Genomic DNA, 15,100 nt, shown 5'->3' with positions numbered 1-15,100 from the left:
TGGGGAAAATGATAGAAATAGGTATGCCAAGGTAACTTCAGCGTTGAAGCACATAAAACAGCTTTTTTAAAATTTTTAAATGACTGCATTTTTGTTTAATTTTTCTGAATTAATCCTATTATATTTTGTATTATCATGCTAATATTGTGTAAATAAAGAATTGAAAATACTTAATCTGTCAAAAACTGTAACTTGATAAAGTTGTATAGAACTTTCATGTAAAATACCCCATTCCTTTAAGTCTCAGTAAGTATTTCAGTTTTGAAATATATGGATGAACATATTTGTACTTGGTAAATTGCAGCAAGCAAATGTAAACCATCTTTCACAGTGTCTCAGTGTAAGTGATAAAGTATTAAATTCCTAATTCCAGCTCTTCCCTTTAATGAAAGTGTCAGAACTTTGGGTAGATGTTTTTTGGAGGGAGAAGGGATAGAGGGGATAGAAGGGGTTGGAAGTCTCCTGTTCATGAGAGAAGCCCATAATATTCAAAACACGAGGGCTTTTATGTTCGTTTGTCTAGGACAAAAATGTCTTTTTAGGTTTCCAAAGTCAGTCAAATGCCAGTTCATTATTCTCAGTCTAAAAGGAATACAGTCAGATCAACTTCTTCTGTTGCTGTATTTGTTAGCACTGTTATTTTGTTATTTTTATAATGGTTATGAGTATTTTCATCAGGAAGTGCTGGTTCATTATGATCCCAGTACAAAAGGCCCTCATACTCTAAAGTGCCATTTAAAATGACGTTTATTGGAGCTGAGTCTGAAAAGGGAGACTAGTATAAATATTCTTACATGGCACAGATGATGGGAGTGCACATGCAGCGTGCTGTGAACTCCTTGTCTATAAGGAGAGTTTCTTCCCTTTCCATTGTTTGAGTTATTGCTGTATTTTTTTACTCATTCTGGCTGTCAGTCATAAAGGAAGTTTGTGTGAGAACTTGGTGCTGCCCTGTTTGAGGACACACAGGTGGCTCAGTTGCTGGTGCCACATGGGAGCTGCTTGTGGACTCCTCTCTTACAATCTAGGTTTATCCTGCACCCTAGGAATTTAGAAATCTGTGCAGCGCAGCACAGCCCAAGCCCAGATCTACTTGGGTCAGGTGTTAAGTGGATCATGGAGGTCTTGGTGAAGAGTGCTCTTCGGATCAGGATCATTCCGTTGCTTTAACTTGAAAAACGTGGTCCAACTCCCAGTGTTTCCCATTCTGAGTGAAAGTGTATGTGTGTGCATTAATCAAGTATTCATCTTCAGGATGAATTTATTGTTCAAAAGTTGGCTTTTACATATGAGAGAACGGCGTAACTTTTATTTTCTGCATAAAGCCATATGAACCTTTTTAAACGATTGCATTTCTGACAATTTCTTTCAGAAATACATATGCGTATATATTTATATACTTCTCAAGAGTGAAATTGTGATGCTTTAAAAGAAAGATATATTTTGGTTAGAATATGATAAAGGAAGCAATGCTCTATCTAGGTGCTTAATGAAACAGAAAAATAGCTCTGCTTGCTGTGATTTAATGCTCCAGTTGAAAATACTTTAAAATAATACTGTGTTTTAAAAGGAAATCAGTCTGACAGCATTTTGGTTTTTTTAGTTTTAGTTTTCTGTATTGAAAATATACTAAGCTTGCTAGTTGAGATGCAGAATTCATTAGCTATACTGAAATCTTAAATGCTTCATCAATTGCATTGACTGATTTGGAGGAATACTCACTCATGGCTTCTAGTCATTATCACATACAGTGATTAAGATGGATTAAATGTTGGACCTTTTTTACCTGTGTGAATCACAGGTAACAAATACACTCATATTACTTTCTGTTGCTGTGGAAATGATATGCAAGAGAGCATCAAGTTCTGGAAGAAACACTTCTAGTGCATAAGCCCTGGAAAATGATGTAGAAATTCGCTCCTCAAAAATGCCCTGTGCCCAGGTTTAGGGGTTTTTTTGTTTGCTTTTGTCTGAGATACAGCCTTCCTCCAAACTTTTATTTCAAGTAACTTCATATACCTGGCATTTGAAAAATGTGAGAGCTGGTAGTAGCGGAATTTTCTGTTCACCAGCATGTCTATTCTTGCACATGACTAATGAAGTGAGTTCTGTCAAAATAATTGAACAATTTGACTCCAGTTGTTTGGCTTTTTTACAGTGGCAAAAAGCTTTTCCTAGAGAAAATCAGTTATAGAAATATTTGTTCTAAAATTATTCCCAGGTGTTACAGTATGCAGACACTGTGTTGACATTTTGATCCTTAAAAGATACAGAATAAGCTAAAGGTGGTGTGTACGTTGTTCTAGTTCTGAAGTTATGACTTGGAGCCAGTGAGACATGGTTTTGTGTGGATTATATCAGTTTTCTTCTGGTGCAGAGCCAAAGACATGGGGCTCTGATAAGTGCCAAATGAAGGTTTTTGCAACCACTTTGTAAGATGTATATATCCAGGGCTATAGATTGTAGTCAGAAATGTGGCACTGTTTCCTAATGCTTAATAAAGAGCTGCTTGGAAAATTTTGTAGGTATGAGATTTAATCTAATCATCGACTTCGAAAATTTACCTAATGCTTAATAGTACAGAGTGATCTATCTTCTTACATAAAACTTATTTCAAAGAATTCTCAGACTTGTGATTTTACTAGCTTGAGTAGGAAGATGCAAAAAAAAAAGCATTGGTAGATGGAGACCTACAAAACCATGGTGACATCTGCTTCTGTAAATTTATTTGTTGGGTACTTGTGTTTTCAATGTTGCTGTTGTAAACTAAGGGGGAAACTCACTAGGAGACTGGAAAACTGTTTTTCAGTTTTTAATGGGGTTGAACATCTATCTTCTACTCACCTTTTTTGTGTTGAAACCTTCTGCTTCTTAGCTGCTGCTGTCTCCTCAAGGACCATATGCAACTTGCCTGGTGCTGTTACCAGGAGGATAGACTCCTTGTTGTGTCAGATGTCATTTAATTTCACTGCTTAATTGTAACCATTTATATTCTGATCAATTTTTTGTTTTAAAAAGTATTTGTAAAGCATAAAGATTCATTTGGAGTCCTGAAGTTAAAATAGGAAGGACAGCTGGGTCTTACTTAAGTTTGAAATATGCAAGTCTGTGAAGCAACAAGCACCACCAGCAACAATAAAGCAATTCTAAAATGCACACAGCTGTCTATCAAGCAGCTTGGAATCGAGCTATTTGTAAGTCTTCTCTCTCAATTATACAAAATATTTATGAGATACAGACTAATTTTCTTTGACCGTTTTAGTCAAAGTAAACAAATGGTGTCTTGTCTCAAACCAATTAAATTTTTTTCTGTAGCAACTGGAGTGTTTACCTAGAACCATCTTGAGCGTTAGAGAGGAGTGATTTGATAAGGAGTGCTGTTGCCTGGAGTACTGTTCTGTTTTGTTTATGTATTTGATGTCTTTGCCCTCAATGGAATTTTTAACACTGTTTTATACTCCAGTGTAGGAATCTTCAAGGTCTCTTGAGCCTTTTTTGCATTAGAAACTTTATAAAATTTTTATCCATCTTCACTGGAAAAGGTCGGATTTTTAAACCTTAGAAGAATTGTTCTATCTTGAATGTGTAAATTCTAAAACCTCCTACACAGCAATTGCCTTAAGACAGTAATAATACTTGAAGATTTATAGCTAACTGTGAAATCTCTTTTCTGATAGCAGTGTCAGGTGCTTTGATGCCACAGGAACCAGTAATCTGTTACTTGACTTATATAATTAAATTATCATTTGACTTTAAGAATTACTAGCAATTTAGTAAATTACTACCTCTTTAAAAGAATAAAAAGTGGTCAAGCTGGAGTGCAGTGGTTAGCCTGTAGTTAGCAGATTTCTTTAATCAAAGCTTGAGTGTATGGATGATTTCCTTCAGCTGCATGGTTACAGTCCACTGTGGGATAAGTGGCACTATGTAAAGTCACACATCACTGTGTCCTTTTTCCCCTTGCTGGGCTGAGATATATTCCTTCAGTACTTGTTCAGCTGTTACAAAGAGGAGAGATTTCTTGTTTATATCGACAATTATTTTGTAATATTAAAGCTGCAAGATGGAATGACATGTTTAACAAAATTGGGACCTCTTATTTGGCCCATTTTTGGTATAGAAAGTGGAAAGCTGATTAAACCATTAAAAGCTTCCATTTATTTTATTTATAGAAATTCTTCTGAAGAATATTTTCTGGGAAGAAGGAATGCAGTGAGGAGAACGCATAGGAAAAAGCACAGCCTAAAACTCTGGTAGTATTTAAAATTGGTGTCTATGCTAATCTAATATGAGCTCACCACAGATCCCAAGGGAGCTTTATGCAGGATTCCAAAGAACCTTATTAACATCCAAAGTGTGTTGTTTATAATAAAAGTCAGGAGGTTTTCTTACTGAAAAAAAAATCATGTGCTTTTTATATTTGAGGAGGGGAAGAAAAATGCAGTGGATCACTTAACATTCTTTTTAATGATTTTATTAGTTTGTATGCATTCACTGTGGTCTAAGTTCAAATTTGCCTTTGTTCATGAACCTGAGCATTAAGCTAATTTATTTTTGTGAAAATGCACAATTAGCTCTAAACATTTAATAATTTTTATTTAATAGTGTAATTAAGTAATTAAAGCATTTGAATTTCTTCCTCTGTTTAATATTAATTATAAAGATTATATAAAGATATAATTGTTATGACTGATTTTTCTCTGAAATACTAAATGCACTCTGGTTGTGAAATAACTTGACTGCATTATTAAATACTGCTCTGGTAAGACTAGCTTACTTCACAGAGAAATCTGGCCTAGTCTGCTTCTCTTCCATATGTAGAAACTACAGAATTAGACCCAGGTTTGCAGGCATTGAGAAGTGAGTAGACTGAACTATTGAAAATATTTAAAGGAGAATACCAATAAAAGGCATAAAGCAGGCTGGAATGAAAGTAGTTGATTTAACCACTGGTTGGCCAGTCAGTAAGGGCTTACCAAGCAGTGATGAATTTCAAACAGCTACTAGAAAAAGGTATGTTTAAATCCCTGTAGTCTTACAGTTTTTCTTCCTGAACCTTTGGGAACACTTTGTTAGTGCAACGCAAGAGTACTTGATGTTCTGCTCACTTGGAGAGCTCCTCCTCTGAGAGGATCTCAGAGAGGATATGATTACTAGGATTTGGTTTTTGATTCTTGCTTATTCTGAAACTTTTGATTTTGATAGTTTGGGCAGAATGGTGCCAGTATGTCACTACAAGCAGGTAAGAACATATAGTGTAAAAACAATGAAATAGCATGAGATTCCTTTGAGCATTTATATGTGCAATCCTTGTGGGGTTTTTAATTTTTCTTGGCTGTGTGACAGACAAGAAGTCAAAAGAACCCAACAGTCTTATGATTACATTTTTCAAAATGAATTTTTAATAGAATCAGTATTGTATTAGAATTAAGAGATTAGACTTACTTTACCTTTGAACAGAACAGAAAATAATAGTATAATAAATTGGTTGTCTTGTTTTATCTAGATTATGTCAGTACGCAGCAGTTAATCTTTCCAACAAGATTATTTAGGTTGTTTTGTGTCTGTACTTTGCATTTCATGCTTATTTAAAAATAGGAAAAATATCCTTCACTATGCTACCTAATTTGTTGACAATACTTCAAAAAGTAATAGAAAAAGTCTGCATTTTGTGTTCATTACAGATTGTGTTGGTTTGAAAGTAAAACCAGTGCGAGACTCCAAGTCAGTAATACAATTTAATAGGAGAAAAGAGAAAAAATAAAATGCATGCAATAATATAAAAGAAACAACCACCAACACAGTCAGAAATACAACCTGACACCCTGTCAGTCAGGGTGTTGGTAGCAGTCCGTATAAATGGTGGCTGCAGTCCTCCTGGATGACAGATGTGATTCAGTTGAAACAGTGCTCCTGTAGAAGGTGCAGTTTTCCTCCGAAGATCCAGCGATGATGTGGAAAAGGTCCGACTTCCCTCTGGGTTCCAGTGGAAAGGACTGTCTTCACGTCCCAAACCCCAGTTTTTTATCTAGGTAGGAAAGGCTTGGCTCCTGCCCCTGGCTGGGGCATCTCCCAATGGGGTGATGTAATCTTATCAGTCACACAATAGGACTTAATGGCCTATTAACAGAAGATGTCTTCTGGAGGAAGGATGGGTTGTGAAAAGATAAGGATGATCATCCCCCTGATCTTATCAGATGGCACATTAGCAGAGGATATCTCCCACAGAGATAAGGATCACCACCCCTCCCACATTTTAACAGATGGTGATAGAATACACATTTTTGCATTGGACCCCAGGACAGAGATCCTTAAATAATCAGATTTGCTAGGGTAGTTAGTTACTGTCAGTACCTTTAGGGTGTAGGTATCTTAATCATGATGTATCCCTGGAAACATGAAACTGAGGCTTATCAAGCCTGAGGCCATAATTGCTCAAACTAGCTAATCTCTACTGCTTCTGTTGTTTTGGGTACCAGAGCTTGTCATCAAACAATACAAAGCATGGCACAACAGTGTTGAAACTTGGGGCTAAGTTCAGTATTCCTCAACTGTAACAGCATCTGCTAAATGCACATAATTGCTTATAAAAACGTCATTGATTTCTAAACTTAAGATGCTGACAAACCTGTCTTGAGCAGCATACTTCTGTGGTCCATATATACTTAATTCTTGGGAACTCTTTTGGGCTGCAGTATATGGATTAATTTCTTCCTTTTGACAGTGCTTGTTGTCTGATAAACCTTTTTACCTTGAAAGATCCTCATTTTCAGAGAAGTTCTGGAGGTATTTCCTAGACAATTCCTAAGTCAAATCAAAGTTTTCATTTTAAGAATCAAAGGGAATGTTGGGGATCTTTTTCCCTTTAAAAGGAAAATGAAAAGGGAAATGTGCAACGATGCTGTGTGGGCTGACATAGATGTGCTCTGTGTGATATGAGGTTATTCTTTGTTTTGAAACAGGAGATCCTGAGAAGGAACTTAATCCAAAGAAGAAGATTTGGGAGCAAATCCAACCTGATCTTCGTACCAATGACCAGTGTGTTGCTACATACAAAGGAGTTCCATTTGAAGTGAAAGGGAAAGGAGTGTGCAGGGCAGAGACCATGGCAAACAGCGGAATTAAATAAATAAATGGCTATTAGAAACTTTTACAGATGTTGAAATGGAAAATGATGCAAGCACAATAAAAAACATGAAATGCATGGCTAAGATCTGTTTTGTTTGACTTCTTTCCCAGAATATGTTACATCTCCAACATTTTGACAATTCCGTCATTCACTGTCGTCCTTGAGGTTGTGTGTTGTCAGCAGTTATTAACCACTCAGTGCTCATAAATTAATTGCCAAGGCTTGTTTGTGGTGGGACCACAGGCAGGTGAGTAAATTTTCTGGACAGCTTGAAGGTGTAGAGCTTCTATTTAGCAAGAGCTTAAGGAAATAAAGGAAAATAATTGTGCTGTGTTCCTTGTGTGCTAATTGCAGGACTAGAAGTTCATTAGTGAGGACCACAATTGTCTTTATTCTTCTAGTCACTTTGTAATAGTTTTTGTCCTCTTCTTCCAGGCAGTTTTCAGATGTATTATATGTCTGCACCTTTGTTCTTGCCTGTGTTCTCTCTGTAGTCTGCAGTCAGTTGTAACTGGAAGATGAAACTATGGTGGTTTATGCCCTAGGATGTACAAGTGGACACACTAGGATGTACAAGTGGACACACTTTCATGTCCCCACAACTAAGCTGTTATAATTTCATTAAGATCAAAGCTGCCACTTTGATAAAATAGTTCTTTATCTAGTCCACCTAGGTATATCCTTCCAAATAGGTAGGACTAAGAACTAATTAATATCAGATTCCTGGAACTAATCGAAACCTAAAAAAAAAAAAAATCCAAAAAGCAACCAAACTAAAAAAATCCATTTCCAGTGCTCAAACAGGAATAAAATTATTGATTTTTGTTTTGTTTTGTTTTAATGTGCTTTTATGCAATGATGTTTTATACAAAAAGTGCTTTGGTTTTAACAGAAATAGCTTCTTCAGTTTTTGCAGTTAGAATTATTTCATAGTAATGTTGTACAAATAGTCATGTTGCTAGGCTATTATCTTCAAATTATTGTAATTTCTTTCAGTAATAGAAAATAAATATTTTGGATCAATTTACAATAACCCTTTAAAGTAGCTATTTAGAGATATTTCACGTATTTTTGCATATAATATTAAATTAATTTTTTGCTGTATAACCATTGAAACAGTAAATATTATTTTAACTACTGAAACTAAAAACAAGCTTGAGCCTTTCTTTCAGGCTTTGAACTTCATCCAGTAAGTGGAGAGAAAACAAAATGACAATGATATAAAATTAAAAGGAACATGCATAAAGAGATGAACAGATTTTCTTTTTGAATGGGTTTTGCTTGTCCCTGTAAACTGTTAGTTTTTCATGCATCTGGCTATAAGCAATAGTAATTAGTTCTTTTAAATCTGCTGTATAGCATTAAGCACATGGAACCCATTTTATCTGCCTTGTAAACTTTATATCCAATAATGTCGTATTAAATAAAATCCTTGTAGTTCAAGAACTCAGTTATAACTTATCTTGAATCATGGTAGGGAAATACTTTTACAATAGACAAATTTTAACTCTTAGTACCAGAGAGCTCTTTTTAGAAATGGAAGTTCAGAGGAAGTTCTGAAAGCAGAGACCCCCTGAGTCTGAACTCAAGCATTTTTTGCCTCTGTTCTTGGTTTTTGGAGTTTTTTTTATCTCTTAAAATTTTATTTTATTCTTCCAGATCTGTATTCTGTCTGAACTGGAATATACAGTCTGGTGTAGTGCAAAATCTCATTTGTAACTACACACATATTAGGAACGTGTCTTTGGAGCGCTAGCTTGCTTTGATTTTGTGGTTGAACCTAGGATTCTGAATGCAGTAGTGTGAGGTACTCTGTGCAAGGCAAGTAGTTTGATAAGGTAAAGAGATATATCTAGTTGCGTGTTCAAAGGTGTTTGGTATGGATGTGGAGTTCTGCAGTTGATGGCTTTTGTTCTTTTATTTCTATTAGGTGTTACCTACTGTAAAAAATAGACAAGTAAGCACCTTAAAGGTAATTTTATTCCTTGCTGTGTTTAAGTAGTACTTGATAATTATTTTTTCGTATAAAATTCAAGACCTTTCTTAAGACAATATTTCTTTCCTCTTTAATTATGCTGTTGTGGTTGGCTAGGAAGATATATTTATGCTGTACTGAACTCAAAAGTGACAGCAGGGTACTTGAGGCACTGTGCAAGTATGTTTCCTCATTGTATCCAGCCTCTTCTGCCTTGTCCGCATGAGTAAGTAGAACTGCAGTGAAATCCTTCCATGTGGGCCCCAGAAGTTCCTGTAATGAAGAGCAAATCTTAACTAGTTGTCTCTTATTTCTTTTCCCCACACCTATTTCATACACTTAGTACGTTAACAGACCAGTTACATGTATAGTTTTATCTTCCTGGCAGTAATCCAGTTCATGCTATCCAAATTGCTGAAATTTCTGGATCTTCTTTCCACCTTTCTGAGACAGCGACATCCACTTCCAGTGGAAATATGTGGTCATGAAGAGCTAGTAGTTCTGTGTTCCCTGGCTACAGATATTAACAGAATGTCTCCAGTTAAAAAATGTTCATGGAAATAAAGAAAAATGATTACTTAGCCATGTCACACATTAGTTTGAAATCAGTAGTTACCACATATCCATATTGCTATGCTGTTTACAGCTCTTGAAAATTTTTTTTGTAAAAACACCAAGTCACCTTTTGTTGAAGAAATGAACAATGAAGTTGGTGTAACACCAACTTCAGTTCCAGCTGAGATCCCTAAAACTGAACTCACCAATTCTGGAAAAACACAAATCAAATGCAACACCTTAATTAATGTGTCAGAGAATTTGTCTTCAGCTTCTGTGATTTATCTGATGGAGGAGAATGGAGAGAGAAAGCTGCTTTTCTTTAAGTATAGAAAATTTTAATAGGAATAAGAGAGGTTGGGCTTTAATTTACAGGTGTAAATGAAATTACAACTTTGGTGCAATCCTCTAACTCCTGTATATGACAAGAAGCCTACCTTGGTGATAAAGGACACTGCAGTGATCTTGACTTTACAACCTAAATGTTAAGGTATGTAAAACTACCTTAACAGATGTCTGTCTACTTTCAAGGTAAGTGGGGTGTTAAGAAGACCTGGTGTACTGATAGTGATTAATCTCTTTTAGACACTAGGGATGAAAAATACCAAATGCATACAAAATTTTCCCTTAAGCTGCCCAAGGAAGTCTTGAGTTGCCAGTTTCAGAAAGGAAGAATAGAATTTCGATTTGCTGAGGACTCAAAATCAATTATAATCTTTATTCTGAAATTAATATCTGCCACTCGCAATTCATTAGGCTGTTGTTGGAAAAAAAAATATTTCACTTTTCCAGTCAACTCTTCTGTAGCTATTGTCACCTGAAGATGAAAGAGTTGGCATCAGCGCAGAGACTTTTATTTATTTTTTGGTTACCTGGATGAGCTGAATTGTGTCATTGCCTTCATCTGGACACAGAGGCATGTCAGCCCTCAGGACCAAGAGAGCCAAGTGCAGGCCTTCCTCTCCGAAGTGCTGGGTCAGGGCTGCTCTCACTGTGTCTCTCACTTGCTCTTTGCTCAGAGCACTGTGAGGGTAGCTTGGAGTGTCCAGTACTCGAACATGGAGAGCTGACTCGCAGCCATTTCTCCGTATGAGCCCCGAAATGCAGCCGCTGCGTCCGAGGCTGCAGCGCGTGGTCACTGAGCTGGGGCAGAGACGGCTCTCAAAGTCTGAGCTGCCCAACAGGCTGTTCCCAGCAGCACTTTTGCCAGTCTGAGTTTTCCCAAGGACAACAAGGTTGATGGTCATCTCATGGCTCTCTGCCATTGTCTGCTTTTATCCACAAACCTGTCACTAAGTACAAATAACATAAGGTGCTTCAGATAATTTCATGGGGGGGAAGAAAAGAGGCAAGAATTTCCAATATTCAGTGTCTTTTGAGTGTTTTTTCCCTGCCTGAAATGTGAAAAGAGTTTTAGGAAGAAGCAAAATAAAGTTGTAGAAAGGCAACAGAGAAGGGCGGAGTTGGGAGCAACCAGTGGAAAACACTTGCTATTCTGGGAGAGTAGTAGGTTAGGAAAAGGAGGCAAACTAGAGAAGGAGAAAGAGAATGGTGACAAATAGGTGCTGCTGTTATTAAGTGAAAATGTTTCAGGATGAAATATTTCCTTGTTTTAAGAAAACAAATAGTCAAGAAGTAGGTTTTAAGGGAGCACTTTTTCACAGCAGAGAACAGCTTAAAATACCTCTTTCATCGGCTGCCACTGACATTGAAATACAAAGTAGTCTGAATGGGCTTTCTGATACAGATAAATATCTCAATTTATAAAAAGAAGAAGAGCTGAAATAGACAATCTCATGAAAATGAGGTTTTGGAAATGAAAACCAGCTTAATAGCACAGTAAGTGGAAAAGCAAAGCAAAGCAGTCTGGGAAAACAGAGCTAGGGAGTTGGCTTGGTATAATTTCCAGTTACTCTATTTGTTCATAAACAAGACCTCTCATTCTCTTTGTACTTTTCTGTAACCCAGTATCCAGAGGGGTTTTGTTGTGTGCTGATTATCTAACACGAAAACTTGTTATTTAAATAAATTGAGATGTGTTTCAGAAGGTAAAACCATAGTAGCAAATAGTGGATTTTAAGTTTCTGTATGTGATACGTGAGCTTCAGAAATAATTTTTTTTTTAAGATACTATGTTTAGATACTCATAGAGAGATCATAGATAATTTTAGACTGGCATTTCCTGTGATTAATTTATTTAGATTCCTGCTGTGAAGTTTAAGCTTTTTCTTTCATTATTTCCACACCTAAATCAATCTTTTGAAATAACTTCAATACAACACCAAAGATGCAAGAGCTAGTAATATACTTATTTTGTTACAGGCAACATTGAATATGTACATGGTAATCTGCCTTACTAAATTCACAGTGAGGTTTTTGTGGATTTTTCAGTGATCAATTTCCTTTTAAGAACGACATCTTATGAAATGGTAGTCTTCAGTTATTCATCAGTCTAGATATGCATTGTACACTTTATAGCATAATAATAGGAAGTAGTGGACATGGATTCATCCATTCCTTTTTGAAATCATAATCAAAGATTTGCTTACAAAATCTGTAAGCAGTCTATGCTTAAATACTAATATTAGTTTCATTTTGGGTCACTTACCTTATTTTCCCTTAATTTCTTCCGTCATTCAGGCTTAAACCACATGTGCAGCATAAAAAGGAGTTAATATGTGAACTTTGAAACTAACAGCAGCACCGTACCACGCTGAGACTGTTACGTACACATTGATCTGGTTAATCTATTACTGATAGATCCTCATTTAATTGCATATGTTTGGTCAATAATTGGCACTGTTGAATTTTTGTAACTTAGCTGCAAATACTGTTGTTGAAGTAATTTCTTCATCTTCATATGTGTATGTGAATAGCAAATGCACTCTCATTATTGCAATGAATTATTAATTGCAATATTTTCATAGCACAGTGTAAATCATTTGCAGATATAAAGATGTTTGCTTAACAAAGATGGATTAAAATAATAACAAATATATTAAAATACAGAAATTATTTGTGACCAGGAAGAAAACTGAAGGCTGCTTGCAGAACTGCCAGTCATGTGCATTAGCTGTTAGCCTAATACATTTCTCTTGCAAGCATCATTATTTGCCATGCTATAGTAGCATTAAAACCAGAGATAGAAGATTGTCCAGAAAGGACTTATCACTTGCTTTTTTGACAATTTTCCACAAGTGGAAAAGTAACCAATTAGAAAATAAATGCAAATTTGTGCTGTAATGACCAGGTTGTATTTATAGAATGGGAGAGTGGATGAGCTTGTCGTGTCTGTTCACAAGCATCAGCCATCTCTCTGTAAATCCCAGGGGGGTGCAGCCACAAGTTTACTCCAAGGGTATTCAGACACTTGTCAGTAAGAACACGAATCTGGTATGTAGGCTTTATGTGGTGGCAAGAGTAGAGGAATGTGCTTTCCAGAGCCCAGTCCTGCTGGGGACATTATCATCCGAGGTGTAGCTCTATGTGGGAGCCTGAAAGTGTTGGTTTACCACAGAACCAAGACTGCTCCTGCCAGCCACGGCAGTGAAAGGGGACTGTAGTTCCTCTAGAAGCCCATTATCTCCTGCTGTGAAGCCACAAGCACAACCAGTGCTCTGGCGGAAAGTAGGAGTGCCGTATGTAAATTCACATTATGAATGAGTGGATTGTTTGTGTATTGCTTGGCTGAAGGTGGCTGTGTGAAAAAATTTTGTTACTGAATCTTTTTAAGAACACATAGACAAGTGCTCTTGAGCCTGCCTATTTTAGTGAGAAATTAGACATGAAATCTTTCCCTGTATTGTGCATGTACCTGAGTGAACTTCTGATAGTTCCCACAGTCTTAGAGCTCTGTGCTGTGCACAGCCTTTGTGTCTCAAGGCACATTTATATATAAAGTGTATGGCAAGGTCCCTCATGTGCTGGTGAATACAAACTCAATACTGGTTAAGGAGTCACTCAATTGCAAAGCAGAAGGGTAGGCCAGTCTCATAAAATTATGGATCTTGACTTTGGTTAAATTGCCAGTGTAGATCTGTGCTTTTCATTGGACTGTTTCTTTGCAAAGTAATGCCCCATATGACATCTGAGGTCCTAGCAGTCACATCCAACTAGATAATTTAAGCTGGCATTGACAAGGATTTAGATTACCAAAAAATACCAGAAAAGCAGAAGTAGGGGAGTGTTGTATGCAAAATACAGCTTGCCCAGCTGGATGCAGAACAGGGCTTTTATAGTGGCAAGATGGCTGTAAAATTAAGAGTAGTGTAAATGAGGCACTACCTGAATGAGCTCTAAAACTTGGCTAAACAAATTTTTAAAAAGCATTCCTTTCCAGTACTATTGTGAATGGAATACAATCCAAGTTGGAACACATCTGGAAGGTCTTACAACTCCATGGGCAGAGGATTTTAAAAAGTTGTCTTCCTGGGAGGATATGACAGGGGGAAAAATCAAACTGATTTATATGACACTTGCATGGGTTCCTCAAACGTGGAAAAAGTCCTCCCCAAGGTGGCAGTATCAGCCTGCTCCACAGGTACTGTAAAACTCAGTTGGGGTCCCCTTGCTCTGCAGTCCTATGCTCAAATAAAATATGAGATCAGAAATGAGCTACAGCTTTAGAAAACACAGGATAATTACAGGACTCTTCAAGCATCTCCTGAGATATGAGATGCAAAAACAATTTTTCTCTCTTCTTTTGAAGAATTTGTCTCTCTTGTCTCTATTTTTATTTTACATATAAAATATAAACAGTAGCCCCGTAATTAATGAATTTGAACATCAGTAATGGAAAGGTAGCAGTTAGGAAACGAGTGCTTTTCACTGTTCCTTACATGACTCTTGAAAATTAAGATCTTTAGCTTTTAAGGTCTTTAGCTTTTCAGTCAGTGACAATTATTATGAGGCTTTATATATAAGATCTTAAAATCTACTGTCAGAACGTCATCTTGTACAGAGTACAATAAAGTTGCTTAGGATGCTTTTAAGCACTACTTGCTTCACCCACTGCTTGGGTGACCTATCTTTTTTGTTTGCTTTGCTTTTGTATTTCTTTATTTTTGAAATGGCAAAGAGAAAATCAAACCGAGTCTTTTACTGAGGCAGAAAGGGTTCTTGTAACTTAATAAAGGAAGCCTTGTACTGCTCCCATGGAAATACCAAGCAAGGCTAGAGGAATTTTCAGGAATCTAAGGAAGTAAAATCCTCAATCTAATTGCACATAAGGATCATTTCTGTATCTAGCATCTTTATTTGTCTTTGTATAAAACAAGGCTAAAATACCTTGCAAGTAGCCATTAATTTAGTGTTATCTATGGAGTTAACTAGAGTTGCATTTTAGTCACATTAGTGTGTCAGCTGCTGTTCTGTTGTAGGCCCTGTGATCACCCAGTTGGTTTGCACACACCCTAAACAAGCTCTCCCTGGTGTTTGTTGGG

At 36.6% G+C, this 15,100-nt stretch overlaps 2 protein-coding genes across 3 annotated transcripts in view; one reads left to right on the top strand and one right to left on the bottom strand.

The window, feature by feature from the left end:
* The window catches only part of AIMP1 (aminoacyl tRNA synthetase complex interacting multifunctional protein 1), a 33,389-nt gene extending 26,178 nt beyond the window's left edge, over positions 1 to 7,211 (top strand). Inside the window, exons 7-8 of one of the 2 annotated variants that reach the window (XM_088163869.1) lie at positions 4,173 to 4,253; positions 6,963 to 7,211. In XM_088163869.1, the coding sequence (XP_088019995.1) occupies positions 4,173 to 4,216 (44 nt within the window). In that variant the 3' untranslated portion in view covers positions 4,217 to 4,253; positions 6,963 to 7,211. The remainder of the gene's footprint in view (positions 1 to 4,172; positions 4,254 to 6,962) is intronic. The other variant, XM_014878328.2, reaches the window with a different exon arrangement.
* Positions 7,212 to 7,948: 737 nt separating this feature from the next.
* On the bottom strand, positions 7,949 to 12,351 carry GIMD1 (GIMAP family P-loop NTPase domain containing 1). Its single transcript, XM_014878330.2, has 3 exons — positions 12,268 to 12,351; positions 10,532 to 10,951; positions 7,949 to 9,377 (listed from the first exon to the last, which is right to left on the bottom strand). The coding sequence occupies exons 2-3, from the start codon at positions 10,922 to 10,924 to the stop codon at positions 9,108 to 9,110; spliced, it is 663 nt and encodes a 220-aa protein (XP_014733816.1). The 5' UTR covers positions 10,925 to 10,951; positions 12,268 to 12,351; the 3' UTR covers positions 7,949 to 9,107.
* Between the last annotated feature and the right edge of the window lie 2,749 nt (positions 12,352 to 15,100).

The sequence above is a fragment of the Sturnus vulgaris genome, chromosome 4 (assembly GCF_052056855.1).
Source record: "Sturnus vulgaris isolate bStuVul1 chromosome 4, bStuVul1.hap1, whole genome shotgun sequence".
Classification (NCBI taxonomy): Eukaryota; Metazoa; Chordata; class Aves; order Passeriformes; family Sturnidae; genus Sturnus; species Sturnus vulgaris.
Note: the sequence above shows the minus strand (reverse complement) of the source record. Positions and strands in the feature narration are given on the sequence as shown.

What these genes read in the sequence shown, in the direction of transcription:
- GIMD1 (XM_014878330.2), bottom strand. Translation starts at nt 10,924, where the DNA reads ATGGCAGAGAGCCATGAGATGACCATCAACCTTGTTGTCCTTGGGAAA. An exon ending in ACACAATTCAGCTCATCCAG is followed by an intron (nt 9,378 to 10,531) that starts GTAACCAAAAAA and finishes TCTTCATTACAG; the next exon opens with GAACTTCTGGGGCCCACATG.